The following is a 13,899-nucleotide window of genomic DNA, read 5'->3' as shown; positions in this document are numbered from 1 at the left end:
CCATTAAATCCTATTCAAAAGCGGTGCGATTCTGCGATATAATGCTATATGTGTTATGATCGGGTGCAATAAACTTTGCTACATCTGTATATGATAGTATCCTGCTGCATCTTATACACTCTGCAGAGAGACAGACCAGTTTCTCAAAATCAACATACACCATTGACTTACTTGTAAAAGAAATTCACATCGGGTATCTTTCTCTTGGATGGAAACATATCTGGTTTAATACTGATGCCACCGAGAGTTGTGTCAACAGTAGCACCTGCATCGAGAAAAAATGTTTAACTCACAGGAAAATTGTACGGACAACTGAATATGAGCGATCAAGCGAGGCAGATATGGACAGAAGGACATTTTCAATGATATCAAAACATCTCTTCAGCCGGGCAGATTATTATGTATGCCACACACCTTCGATAGTTTGTCATAAGAAGCTAGACTGTACCGGACAGCACTTTTCATTGTGCACAGATGTACTGTACTGCTTGTATTGTTAAGCCGGCTATATCCACAATCCTCTTCCTTATCTGTGGTGAGCACCAGGCTTCTGAAACCTGCTATAAAGTGTGCAACTGAATTCTTATACTTAGGTTGGCACGTGGGCTGACAGAGGACAGGGACATGGTAACCAATGATGACACGCTGTGCGAGGCCCAACTGTGCTCCACGCGTAGCTTTCCGCTTCCGGGGCATGCTGCTGTTGGGGGAGGGGAGGAGCTGCCGCTGTGACGCCGTGCTCAGGGAGAGCTGGGAGAGTTATCCCAGCTCTCTCCCTCCGGCGGACACGCAACACCTGATCACAGCGGCCATTTATTTTTTTAAATCGCGATCCCAGTTATATCGCGATCGGATCGGGTGGCCCCCGAGGACCGCGTTATAATGGGGTTCAGCTGTATAAAGCAGGACCGCCTGCTTCCAGAGATTTTTACCTCCCTAGGTGCTGCCGGTAGCTGCTCAGGCTCAGCAAGCAGGACTTTAAAGTTTAACGGTCCCACATCACATGGGCCAAAAGGAAGCCGCACCCATGATGTCATGGCTTCCTATTGGTGCGCAGGGTGTCAAATCTTTAAATTGAGGACATATTGTGAACCCTGGTAGCCGAGGACAGCGACTACCGGCACCTAGTTCGGAGGTAAGTATCTCCGAAGGCAGGAGGTCCCCGTGTGATGATATGGGCAATGAGGCTCTTATATTAAAAGGTGAAGCCCAGCCATATCTTTATCGTCTGGGTGAATATACAGGGTTGCCCTATATATACTATGTATTGTGTCTATTGTGGCTCATCTGGCCAAATATATTATGTGAATGTATATGTGTAAGCCATTATTTTGTGTAAAATGTATTTGTGCTTGTGTAACTGAGTTTCTTTGTTACCTGGGTATGCTAGGTTGGTAATACACTTACCCAGCCTACATGCCCAGAGATCAAGGTTTTGCTGGTTCCATGAAGGGGTTGAGGACAAAGGAGAGTGGGAATGGGCTCCTATCTGGGAGCCATTGTCTGCCCAGACCGGTCAGTATTGAGAACATGGGCACGTAGGAGCTGTTCTCCTTGGCTGGTTTGTAATGCCCGCCCTCCTTGTCTCAGCCTTCCTGTAACACCTCCATCCCAGATTGGCCAGCACAGGCGAGCCCTTGCTCTTTAATTGGCCCAACACACAGCATCTGAGCTGTGATTGGTTGCTGCCCTGTTCTCCATTATTTCTTATGGAGGCGGGGAATCTAGAAAAAGTGCAGCCGATCTCAGCTCCACAGACCTTGCTGAGGCTAGTGTGTTGATGGACTAAGCGGTGTACACCAAGGTTGTGCCAGAGACACCCGAAACCGAGGCTGTCTGCTACTCTGAGCAGGATATTTAAAGTTGCTCTGCTGCAACGTGCATCCAGCGTTGCCTGGAGTTCCCGATCCCCCACAGGAGTGGAAGCTGCGCTGAGTACGCCACTCCGGTGGCGCCGGGCACCTAGGACTGCTAGGAGTCCCAATGTATCTCGTTTGTAGTGAGAATAGCTCTGTTCGTGATATTGTGTTGCGCCTGTGGTCTCTGGCCAAAGTAAACACCCGTTTATTTGATCTGTGTCATGTCTGGTGCTTGGTCCCCTGAAAAAGTTCTGATCTCCCGTGACACCCCGGAGCTAAAATTAATGGGGTTCCACTCCGTAGACACCCTGCTTCAATGCAATATATAAAAAAATAAATGCCAGCTTGGATTGCCGCTTTAATCTAATGTCGTGTGGTTATTAGACTGTTTCAGTCATCAAATTTACAAGTAAATTGTTGTTCTTTGTAAAGTAATTAGTTAAAGAGATACACATAATTAGCTGTATACTACATAGAAAAGCCTCTTTGGGCTGAGCTTATAGTGCAGGCTACATTGAAACCGACGCGACCGGTGACATCACCCGTCACCCAAGTTGTAATTGAGTTTTTGCAATGCCGCTGGCTGCAAAGGGCGGTGACGTCAGTTAGAGGCTCTGTGATTGGCTTATTGCAGTCACGTGGTGCGGCCGTCACGGTAAATATCAAAATCCGTTGATTTCAGCGATTTTGGTCGCTGCGTCGCGCCCACTATAGGCGCACGCGACGGATTACGTTTACTTGTTTTGACGCGGCGAGCCATCGCCGAGATTATAAGCGAAGCCTTAAGGACAACATCCACAGAGGAGAGAGAGCGCGAAGGAGGGGGAGAGAGCGTCAGGGAGAGAGCTAGGGATGGGGGAGAGACTGTTCTGTGTTACAGTCCCAAGTGCTACATAAGTATATATACACCACCCAAACATACAGTGGTGAAATTGTAAGTGCAGATAGCGCTCGTGCAAACAAAATACAATAATAAACAACAATAAGATATAAAACCTGTGATACTAAGTCCAATGAAGGTAGTCCTGGAGCTGCCCAAAAGGTTGATCTGGCATCTCCCAACCAGATAAGAAGTCTGTGGAAGGAAACCTCCTGTGGCGCTGAGGTATGAATGGGAGGTTGATCTTGTGCAAAAGTTCTTGTCTTGGACTAATGGCCTCAGGAAAGGAAGACAAAAATACAGAGAACACTGCAATAGTGTATTACCCAGGGACAATAGTATAAAGAGAGCAATTTATTGTATAAAACAATTAGTGAAAAACAATTAATTTAAAACAATTATGTCAGACAATTGTCAGACATGAAATGCCTATAAAACACATATAAAACTTCCATGCGCTTGTGCACTAGGAAGATGAAACTGCTCCGCCGTGGTAAAAATTGAAATCCTACTCACCAGAGGTGACTAGGACATGCGCTATGGTTTTAGGGTCTTTACATCAGATAACACCGCTCGCCGTGGGGTGGGATAGCCAGTTGATGCAGGAGTCAAAAACAAATGTCTGACATAATTGTTTTAAATTAATTGTTTTTCACTAATTGTTTTATACAATAAATTGCTCTCTTTATACTATTGTCCCTGGGTAATACACTATTGCAGTGTTCTCTGTATTTTTGTCTTCCTTTCCTGAGGCCATTAGTCCAAGACAAGAACTTTTGCACAAGATCAACCTCACATTCATACCTCAGCGCCACAGGAGGTTTCCTTCCACACACCACCCAAACATACGTTTAAACAAAACATGGAGACACCTGTGCACAAAAAGGACCCCGCCTGATATACCTGGGAAATATGCCTTGTGTAACATGTCATAGTGCTAACTTAACAGGCCTCAGCCTATGTTAATTAGGCTTACCATAAGTTCATATTTCCCCGGACATGTCCAACTTTTTTGACTTAAACTTGCCGTCCGGGAGGAATTTTTAAATATCTTTAAGCGTCCGGGTTTCTGACCACACACGCATGCGCAAGCTGCGTTCACGTGCAAACGAAAGTCGACCGTTATACGGTCAGCACTAACGCATGCACGGTCGGGGCTCACGCATGCGCGGTCGGCGCTCACCGCTCCAGTATATGCTGAAAAGCAGAGCGGTGAGGGTGTGGGTCCGGCTTTTGGTGTCCTCTTTTACTTACGGTAACCCTAATGTTAATAAGATATAGAACAGCTTTGCGGATATGCATTAACCTCAGGCATAATATTTTGATAACAGTACGTTATTAGCACTGAGTTAATGGACCTTTGTGGATCTGAGCCTAAGGCCACATTTATAGTGGCGCATGACGTCACACGCGCCTACCGCCTGCGCGAAACCTGCACTGAGGTCCGAGGCGACGGGGAGGCGTGGCCGTGACGTCACGTGAGCCATTCGCCCTCATTGGCTGAACCGTGCACGTGACCTGCCCGTTGCGCGACAGACAAAATTATTTGTCTGCTAGAGAATCGCGGTCGCGCTTCATCGGACGCGCGCTCTATGGGCGGCCTCATTGAGAGGTTTCTTGTTTGCGCCACGCATGCGCGCCATCGCTACCACTATAAACGCGGCCCTAGACTAAAAGAGATAGATCTTATTATCATTATACTCTGTGTCCCCGTTACACTGTCCAACCTAATACATAGCACCAATATATAACGTATTAACCAGTACAAGTAATACTGTGCGAGTATACTCCGTAATACCTAGGAATGTGTCAGCAAGGCTGACTGACTGTGAGGACAAGGCCGTCCTGAAGCCTTTACTCTCTGAGGGAATGATAGTAGACTGACAGACGAAGGTTTTAACAAAATTGGAATAGTCTTCCGACTCATCGTCCACGTCTTTAACGGTGACGTCAGTAATGTTGTCAGTGCAGACAGCCATTTTCTCCCCCTTAGAATAAAAAACAAGAGAGAACAGAATGACAATACGCTACACGTCCACTGAGCAGTAACACATTGATTATATAAGTAATACATCCAAAGTCGCTTTAAAACTGAAGCTGTGTTGAGTATCTTGTCAGATATAGACCTCAAAGCTTAATTACAGATGTAGCAAAGCTACAGTATGCGTTGTCGTGGCACCAAAGGATTACCGCTGCGGGTGAACCGGGACCCCGCCCTCTATATCCCCCCGCATGGACCAACCCACAGCTCCATCGTGGCAGACACTATCCCGGGCGCTGCAAACCTTTGCTTCTTCGCCTGCGGTGCCAGGGACAGTAAGTCTTGCTACATCTGTATGATCTGCTCAGCAACAAATACCATGGAATGTGCAGGTGTAGAAAGTCTTTATTTTACCTGCTGATACAGTAACAAGTCATAATGCAGAATATCGCGGAGTTTCCATAGAATTCAATGGTAGGGATAACGCAGAGTGTCACAAAATATCCCACCATATCGCACCAGCGCGAGCAGTAACCTTTACTACTTCTGTACAATATACACATCTTTCTTTTAGGACTAGCTGCAGGGGTACGGTCTATTAGTCCTCACAATATTATTTGCTGTTTCATTATTATGCTAATATTTAGTGCCTTTGTCACAGCTCAGCAATTTAACTGATAAATGTTACCATTATATCTCCAATCGTGATGCATTGATATCAGAAAATATTGTGCCCTATTTCAAGTATACTACATAATATATATTAAATATTAAGTGCATATGTATTTGACATCTATTAAACAATAACATTTACATTGTTTTTAAAAGTATATGGAAAGCCTCTAACGCGGGTGATCCCGATGCAAACCCAATGTCCGTTCCCCTTGTGACTTCGGGCATATCAATCTAGTCCCTTTGGGCACGTCCCTCGCACCAACATGACATTGCAAGCTTTTTAGGGCATGGACTCGTTGTACTCTATGTACAGTGCAAGGTACACTGGCGGCGCTACAATTTCTAAGTACTGTACAGACATAACCACGGAGACACGACTGCGTGTATGAGGGCTTTGATGGGAGGGGTTTCCCCACAGGAACTTTTTTGGTGGACTTGCATCGGACAAAAACGCAACGAGGCAGGCGGGGGGGGGGGGGGGGCAACCTTTCAGGAATAAGTATCCTTTCTTCTGGCCCTCTCCTACTTATGAAAGAAACCGCGGCCCTCCCCTTGCGAAGGGTCCTTCCTCAAGTCGTTTAGAATCAGAGCAGTTGCAAGCAGCCACCCTCAGCCCATCAGACATCTCGTTCCTGTGTTTGGCGATACCTGGGAACGAGGATACTTATTCCTGAAATGTTGACCCCCCTTCTTGACTGTGTTGTGTTTTTGTCTGATGCAAGTCCACCAAAAAGGTTCTTTGGGGAAACCCATCCCATCAAAGCCCTCATACACGTTTTTGTCTGATGCTATTTTTTCATGCAAACAGTAGTTTTTTGATGTGCACCCCGCATTTTTAAGTAAATTGGACTTTTTTTTGTGCATATTTTTGGGTAGATTGCCTTGATTCCTCCTCTTGCTTATTAGTTTATTTTCCTGCCTTTTCTAGTACATGGATTTTGCTTCTATCACACAGTGTTGTTAGGAAAGAAACACATTTGAAATACCTGCTTTCCATGTCTTTTTTTATGTAGTTGAGGCATTTTTCTACTTATGAGCAGTACAAATATATTCATTTGACATTATGACTTGTCACAACTTTCTTACATGAGTGCAGGTGACATATGATATATTTAAGTAATAATCCCTGAAGAACAGGACATTACTGGCCAATAATGCCCTGGCTGGAAGAATTGAAGGCCCGAGGCGAAGCCGAGGGACTTTAACTCAGCCAGGGCATTATTGGCCAGTAGTGCTCTGTTCTGGGGGGATTATTGCTATTATAGGCTAAATGTAGGCTATTTTCATAAATAATAGACACTTTTGTATAGTTAAATAGATTTTTTTTATTCAAACAAAATGGTAAATACATGAAACCACCTCTATATACACTTACACTGCAGATATCTATATCCACACACTGCCGCCCCCTCTGTGTACACACACACACACACACACACACACACACACACACACACACACACACACACACACACACACACACACACACACACACACACACACACAGCAGCTCACACACAAACTGCTGCTACACACACACAAAACAGCACACCACACACACACACACACTGGAGCTCTAGACACACAACACAGCACCTCCTCTACACTCACTACACAGCACCTCTACACACACAGGAGCAGCTCTACACACACAGCAGCTCTACACACACAAATTCTGCTGCTACACACACATGCTACACCCATAAACATTGCTACTGACACACACACATACACTGGAGCTCTATACACACTCACACACACACACATCAGCTCTACACTCACACAAACTGCTGCTACTCATACAACAGCACAGCACACACACTGTAGCCACAATCAAAAATGCAGCCACTTACTAAACTTTGCACTCTCCCCCCCAGCTCTACACAAAACACAGCACAACACAGCACCTCTACACCCTCTCCTCCCCCCCTCCCCCCCACACACACACAACACTGCACCTCTATATACAACACACTTACTTCTTTGCAGTCTCTCTCCCCCCCAATTCAACTGAATTTGCTCAGAAAATCTCAGTCAGCTCGGTAGGGGGAGGGGTCAAACCGTGGCTGATACTTTTTGACCAATCCCCTGCCATGTCTCAGAGCTTTTACTAATTCAAACCAATCCCCTGCCCTGTCTCAGCTGTTCTGAAAGCTGATTGGCTGGAAATAAACAGATTGAAAACTGCATTTTGCAAGCTGCTGAAATTCAGGGCATTACTGTGGACAATGCCCGGAATTTTAACCAATCAGAGAGCAGGGTTTTCAATAATGCCCTGAATTTTACTGCTTTAGCCTATAATACACTTTATTTTATGAGATAACATTGTTGTGGTCCTTACCTTATTTCCACACAAGCTGACGTTAAAAATATGAAAGTACTTTGTCCCTTTGGATGTAAAACTTGGCCCATTAATGAGAGACCCGACGCCGCTGAGATTGTTGAAGTTGTAATTCAGGCTCTGGTTCTCATGCATATGTGACAGAATGCAGTCACTGTAGCAGGCAGAATGATCCTTTAAAATCAACGAACACATAAAGTATATTGGTTTGAAAAAATACATCTGGTAATAGAGCAACATCACTTACCCAACATAGCATACTTCCCACAGTTTGTAATGTGCAGCTGTGTGCGGCTACATTATTACCAACATTTATTATCTAAAGCTATAATCATGTATAAAGTCCTTTACAGTGCCTCATTGACAAATGTAAAGATATAAAGTGTTAAGTGCACAATAAGGGATTGTATAAGTAAATTAATTATCAGTGTGAAAATAAATGAAGAAAAAGAGAATCCATTCCCTAAAGAATTTGAAATCTTAAATACATATAATCATACTTACATAATTTAAGATTTTTTTTCTCATACTACAAAATGCCCCATGGCAAATAGCTAGGCATCCTGAAATGTGTAGATGGCGCTTTGGTACGCCTTATGTTTTAATCAAAATGTTTAACTGAGTGCTAGTACAAATAATCCCCCTCCCCCCTCCAACCCCCCAATCTCAATACAATTACAAGCAATGAAAAAATCCGGCTGCGCAACCAAGTAACCCCAAAGTGTGATTAATCCCACATCGACTAACAAGCTCGTTACACAAAGGTAAAGGCAAATTTGGAGATATGTGAGCCAGTGCTTCAACGGGCTGAGAAGCTGAGCAGTTATCACACTAACATGTAGGACCATATTTACTAAACGGTGCTATTCCAGAGGACACCTTCGTGCTCCTGAAGACACCTTACGGCACATTGAAGGGAAAGGACCATAACGTGTCTTTAGGTGCCAGGTGGCGTCTTATTGAATACCCCCACCTACTAAATATTGTCCATAACCATTTGTGTCCACCAATATCATTATGTGTACCAGTATCAATGTGTCCATAATGCTGTGGTGCAGTGAGAAGTACAGGAATATCTGATATTCAAAAGATCAGAGATTGGCCCTGCTGATGGTGAGGCTGGATACAGGGAACATGCGGTCGCACCTTATTGCTTTGACTCCCAGGACCGCATGGAATACAAGCCTCTCTGCCATACACCTGATGTGCAGATAGGTACGTGTTGTGTGGGCACTCTTTACACTTCTTGCTTTCCTTCTCAATATAGTATCCTGCAGGGCAAGGCACGCAGGATGAGCCAAACTGCTGAGGTCCCAGAGCGCAGGCACGGCAGGACGATGCTACTCCATTCACAGCATTCGTAGCGGTTATGGAATAGATCTTTGCAATGTCATTTACATAGTGCCGGCTCTGAAATGAAAGCAGAAGTTCAGCAAACAGATTTCTTCCAACCTCTCCGATGCTTTGCCGATGCACCAGCAGCAAAACGGTTGGTTTCCGCCCCAGCCTTTGCCAGTGTAATTTCATTTCACGTCCACTTGCACCACAATATTATGCATTTGCATATATGAGAAATGTGATCAATGACCTTTCAAATGTATGTGGACAACATTATTAAGAACACATTATGCATTTGTGTGCGCAAGGAACCAGAAAATTATGTTCTCATCATCTCAAAATATGGACTAAATAAGCAAACTGGCATAATATTGAAGAGTATTTTATATGCAATGGTTTTCCTGACTATTTATTATGAGAATAATGAATACACTCCAATATTGCGTGAGAAAAACGACGGGGCTTTCTTGTTCTTCTTCCTCGCCCTTACTGCAGAAGAGAACTTCATCTCGTTATTGTACAACCAGGAATATCGGAAGGGAGAGAGGGGTATGACAAAGACTCTCGCGTTCCCAAACTGTATAAAGCACAGAGGGAAATCATTGTACAGCTCAACCCCGTTATAACACGATCCGTTACAACGCGAATCCGCTTATAACGCGATGTATACGTGGCTCCCAATTTTCGTATTTATGAATACTTTACAACACGATTATTGGTATCTTAAATACTTTATTGTACAATGCATACAATTGTACATTATTTCTAACGCGATCCGCTTATAACGCGATGTGATTCTTTGGACCCCAAGCACAGCGTTATAAGGGGGTTGAGCTGTACTTAGTAAAAGACGTGTTCATGCTTGAAAGCTTTTAGATTTAGGGGGGAAAGTACTTCTTCCTTTATCAGTGAGCGCATGGACTAGTGTCATAGAAAAGGTGTTCGGCCGATTGCTCACAGCCTGTATTGCTCTTTACTACTTAGATTGTAAGCTCTTCGGGGCGGGGACTCCTTTTCCTTATGTTACTTTTATGTTTGAAGAGCTTCTTCCCATTATGTGTTATATTATTATGTCACGTTCATTAGTCCATGGTGACTGCAGCCGTGCGGAGGCGCGCTGAGGCTGAGGGAAAGCGGGTGCTTTCCCTGGCCTTAGTTCGCGCGCCGTACGGGGCGTGTTGGGGGGCGGGCCAGTGACGTCATTGGCGAACCGCTCACGTGACCGGCCCTGCGCTCCCGTGAGCGCTCAAACTAGAAATCTGGTAAGACCTACGCCTCAGCACGCCTGCGGACGCATGCGCGAGCCCCTGCTAAAGCCGCTCTTATTGCGGCTGCAGGGGCTCCCTGACAAGCGTCAGCGCGCCTCAGCGCCGACCCTGGACTCAGCCTTACTGCTGTGAAGCGCTATATAAGGATATACATACATACTTTTATTCTGTATTTCCTATTTATTTTTTGTAATTGTCGGTATATCTCACACTTGTTGGTATAAGTGACATCACGGAATATGACAGTCGGACAGTGACGCAGAACGCTGAACATGGCACAGTGACTTAGTATCGTTCACCTTGATTATTGTATGTGTTTTGTAGCATTTTTTGAAGTACAGTTTAATGGATATGTAAGAACAGTTTCTAACATCTTGTGCACAACGTTACACTTTGGGTCTGGCTGACTTTGTACGACAAATAAAAGGTGGAAAGAACGTCGCACAGAGATGCAGAATGTGATCCATCTCATTAAATTCTGTGCACCGTGTAACTTCCCCATTCCTTCTACTGACTCTCCCCACGTCACAAGCTGGTCAGGACAGGGGCAAATTGGAGCAAATTACTTTGACACAGAGGTGCATGATAACAATCTCAGTTTTGTTCTAGCACTGCCAGGATACATTGACTGCTTCAATTTGAACTTTTAAAGCCTCATAGGTTTCTTCTTAAAGTCAAGTGTACAAGCTACAATTAATACTCGTCTCCAGGATCTATACGGCTATTAGAACTTTGAACTGCATCGTCCTTTAGTGTGTTACAGAAAAAAAGATAGTCTGTGAGTAGGTTTCCTGGCTATGCACTTCTTTAATCCAGGCTGTGCTGAAAACGTATGTCATGCGCAGGCATATGCTTCTAGGGGTCCATGTTAAAATGGACAAAAGGCAAAAGGTGACACTGTGTGCTCATTTGCATGTCATTTCCCAGAATCCCTTGCAGCAGTGGAAGCACTGCATGCTAAGAGATAATGCGGAGATGCAGGGTTGCAGAGCTCTCTGAGAAATGTGAATGTGCTCACAGGTGGTGTTTTATTTGCTGTACGCTACACAGTGGAGGGGGTTTTGTCACTTTTTAACTCACCATAACTTATTTTGTGTCCAGAAAAAAATATAAACAGGCAGAGCAAGTGGGACAAATTACCCTTATCTGCTGCTGTTAATTGATACCATTGTTACATGTTTCCATCGATACATTATTGGTCAGTTTTCTCTTGTATAGATACTTACATCTTGGGCTAGATTTGTCCTCTGGAAAGCCCATGTGAACATGTACGTAGCATTTTTGGTTATGCTGTGAGTATAGAATTGTTTTTCTTTGTTTCCTCCCCATGTCTCTACGACACTGGTCGTCTTCCTGTTAACATCCTATACAAATATAAATGTGCAGAACAATTGTTTAGCGTGATGGAACCAGGGGCAGATCCAGCTTCTTATCGCAGTAACTCAATGTCCATTTCTTTCCATTCGGAGGGCGCAGTTATTACTATCTGCAGTTATCTGCGACTTCACAATAAAGGGGGGTCACTGAAGCAGTAATTAAAGAGTAATGGTTTTCATTTTGCAGGTTGATTTATTGCCAAGTATAAGTTCAGTTTGTGTACAGAATAATAATATTTATTAAAATGATTGATGTTACTCTTGCTAGTAGGGGCAAGAGGATATTAATTCTCTGATGGATGTTCATGTGTCACTTTAAATCCACCCCTTGCTGTGCAAAACGACTGCAGAAACTGCCTCTGTTTTCTCTGGTCCTTTCATCGATTCAAGTCGCGCTGCGATACATGGGTGCAGGCGCATTACAGAATAGTAGTGGTACTGGGGTCCTGTTTGAGGGTAACATTAAAGAAAATGTTTCATTTGTACTAAATAGTGTTGCAGAGCGCATTAGACACCCATAGGAAGCATGTTATGGGAGCACTATGGATTAGTACAGCTCAACCCCGTTATAACGCGATCCGTTACAACGCGAATCGGCATATAACGCGGTGCAAGCGCGGCTCCCAATTGTCGTAGTTAGGAATCCTTTACAACACGGTTATTGGTATCTTAAATACTTTATTGTACAATGCGTACAATTGTACTTTATTTCTAACGCGGTCCGCTTATAGCGCGATGTGATTGTCAGCGTTATAAGGGGGTTGAGCTGTACAGCGTAGTACAGCTCAACCTTGAAGTAAAGAAAGTTAAATATAACTTAGAAAATGGACTTTTGTATCAATGAAAAGAGAACCTATAGATATGCAAGTAAAAGGAGATTACTGGTAACTTGTCAACTCGGAGACCCAACTTAAAACACACCTCCTTAAGGAAGCATACGAGTAGCTCCGTGGCTGATATTATACACCTCATACATATAGCTTGGCCCCTTGCAGACGCACTTATCAGAACACCCTCCTACTGTCTCTGAATGTTCTTCCTACCTACCAATTAGACTGTAAGCTCTTCAGGGCAGGGACTCCTTTTCCTAAATGTCACTATTATGTCTGAAAGCGCTTCTTCCCATTATGTATTTGTATTATTTGTTATTTATATGATTGTCACGTGTATTACTGCTGTGCTCATTAATGGCGCTATATATATAAAGATTATACATACATACATACAATTTACAGACAAATTGTAGCTAATGGGCTGGGTAGTATGTTGTACTAAGTATTTGCCTAAATATAGCAACCACAATCCCGGCAGCACGTGGCACTGTTCATCAGAACATAAATGTATTCTTTCTTCGCTTTTCCATGTTCCTACAATACAATATGTGACTCATCTGTAATCAGTGTCACACGCCCGTCACTTTGTATTGTATATAAGGATGTACCGTCTACGTGAAGTAACAATACACTAATGTCCCACTGAGCAGTGTCGCGTTCCCTTCTCATTGATGCCATGGTGCTTGCACGCCTGTTAGAAACACGTGGTTGGAGAGAAGGTATGTCCTCAGGACCCTAATACACGCAGAGTCCTGAGACACACAGCGTGAAGAAGTCCTTATACTGGACATAGGATTTATTCCAAAAATGAACAGCAGCCAGAAACGGCTCGGAATGTATTTTGAATTGGATAAATCTGTGCAGTTAATAGTGGTTTATACTAGGACATCTCTGCTTTCGTTCCAAGTATATAACTTACCACCATGAAGTACAGCACACAGTCTGCAGAACAAATGGTCTCAAAAGCAAAGGTAACCCTTCCCAACTCTACCCCGGTCGCGCCCGTCACCGATGTGGGAGATCTGGTTATGGGGAGAGAAAAAAAAGAAAGTCGATTCGTGTATCAATTGAGATCCACGGGGCTAATGGGCGTGTACGATTCAGTCAAGCACACCAACATTTGGGGAAAGTCAAAAGGTAACAAAAATGGTCATTTAATGACTTGAAGAAGTCCTGGCCGCATCCAACGTTTCGTGCAAACGGGCTCCTTCATCCCGATGAATATAACTTCGAAAATTGGCATTTGTATCAATGAAAAGAGAACCTATAGATACTGTATGTAAGTAAAAGGAGATTGATGGTGACTGGAAACCAGTCAGGGATCAACAGCAGGGATGAAGGAGCCTGT

The 13,899-nt window shown here is 44.0% G+C and overlaps 1 protein-coding gene across 2 annotated transcripts in view; it reads right to left on the bottom strand.

Moving 5' to 3' along the window:
• ELAPOR2 (endosome-lysosome associated apoptosis and autophagy regulator family member 2) overlaps window positions 1-13,899 on the bottom strand; it is a 166,188-nt gene that overhangs the window by 20,203 nt on the left and 132,086 nt on the right. For both annotated transcript variants that reach the window (XM_075599549.1, XM_075599550.1), the window contains exons 12-17: window positions 13,471-13,573; window positions 11,569-11,706; window positions 8,883-9,146; window positions 7,737-7,910; window positions 4,538-4,727; window positions 172-265 (exon numbers count right to left, since the gene is read on the bottom strand). In XM_075599549.1, coding sequence (XP_075455664.1) covers window positions 172-265; window positions 4,538-4,727; window positions 7,737-7,910; window positions 8,883-9,146; window positions 11,569-11,706; window positions 13,471-13,573 — 963 coding nt within the window. The remainder of the gene's footprint in view (window positions 1-171; window positions 266-4,537; window positions 4,728-7,736; window positions 7,911-8,882; window positions 9,147-11,568; window positions 11,707-13,470; window positions 13,574-13,899) is intronic.

This window comes from Ascaphus truei, chromosome 5 (assembly GCF_040206685.1).
Source record: "Ascaphus truei isolate aAscTru1 chromosome 5, aAscTru1.hap1, whole genome shotgun sequence".
In the NCBI taxonomy this organism is placed as follows: Eukaryota; Metazoa; Chordata; class Amphibia; order Anura; family Ascaphidae; genus Ascaphus; species Ascaphus truei.
The sequence above is the reverse complement of the archived record's forward strand: the minus strand, read 5'-3'. Positions and strand labels throughout refer to the sequence as shown.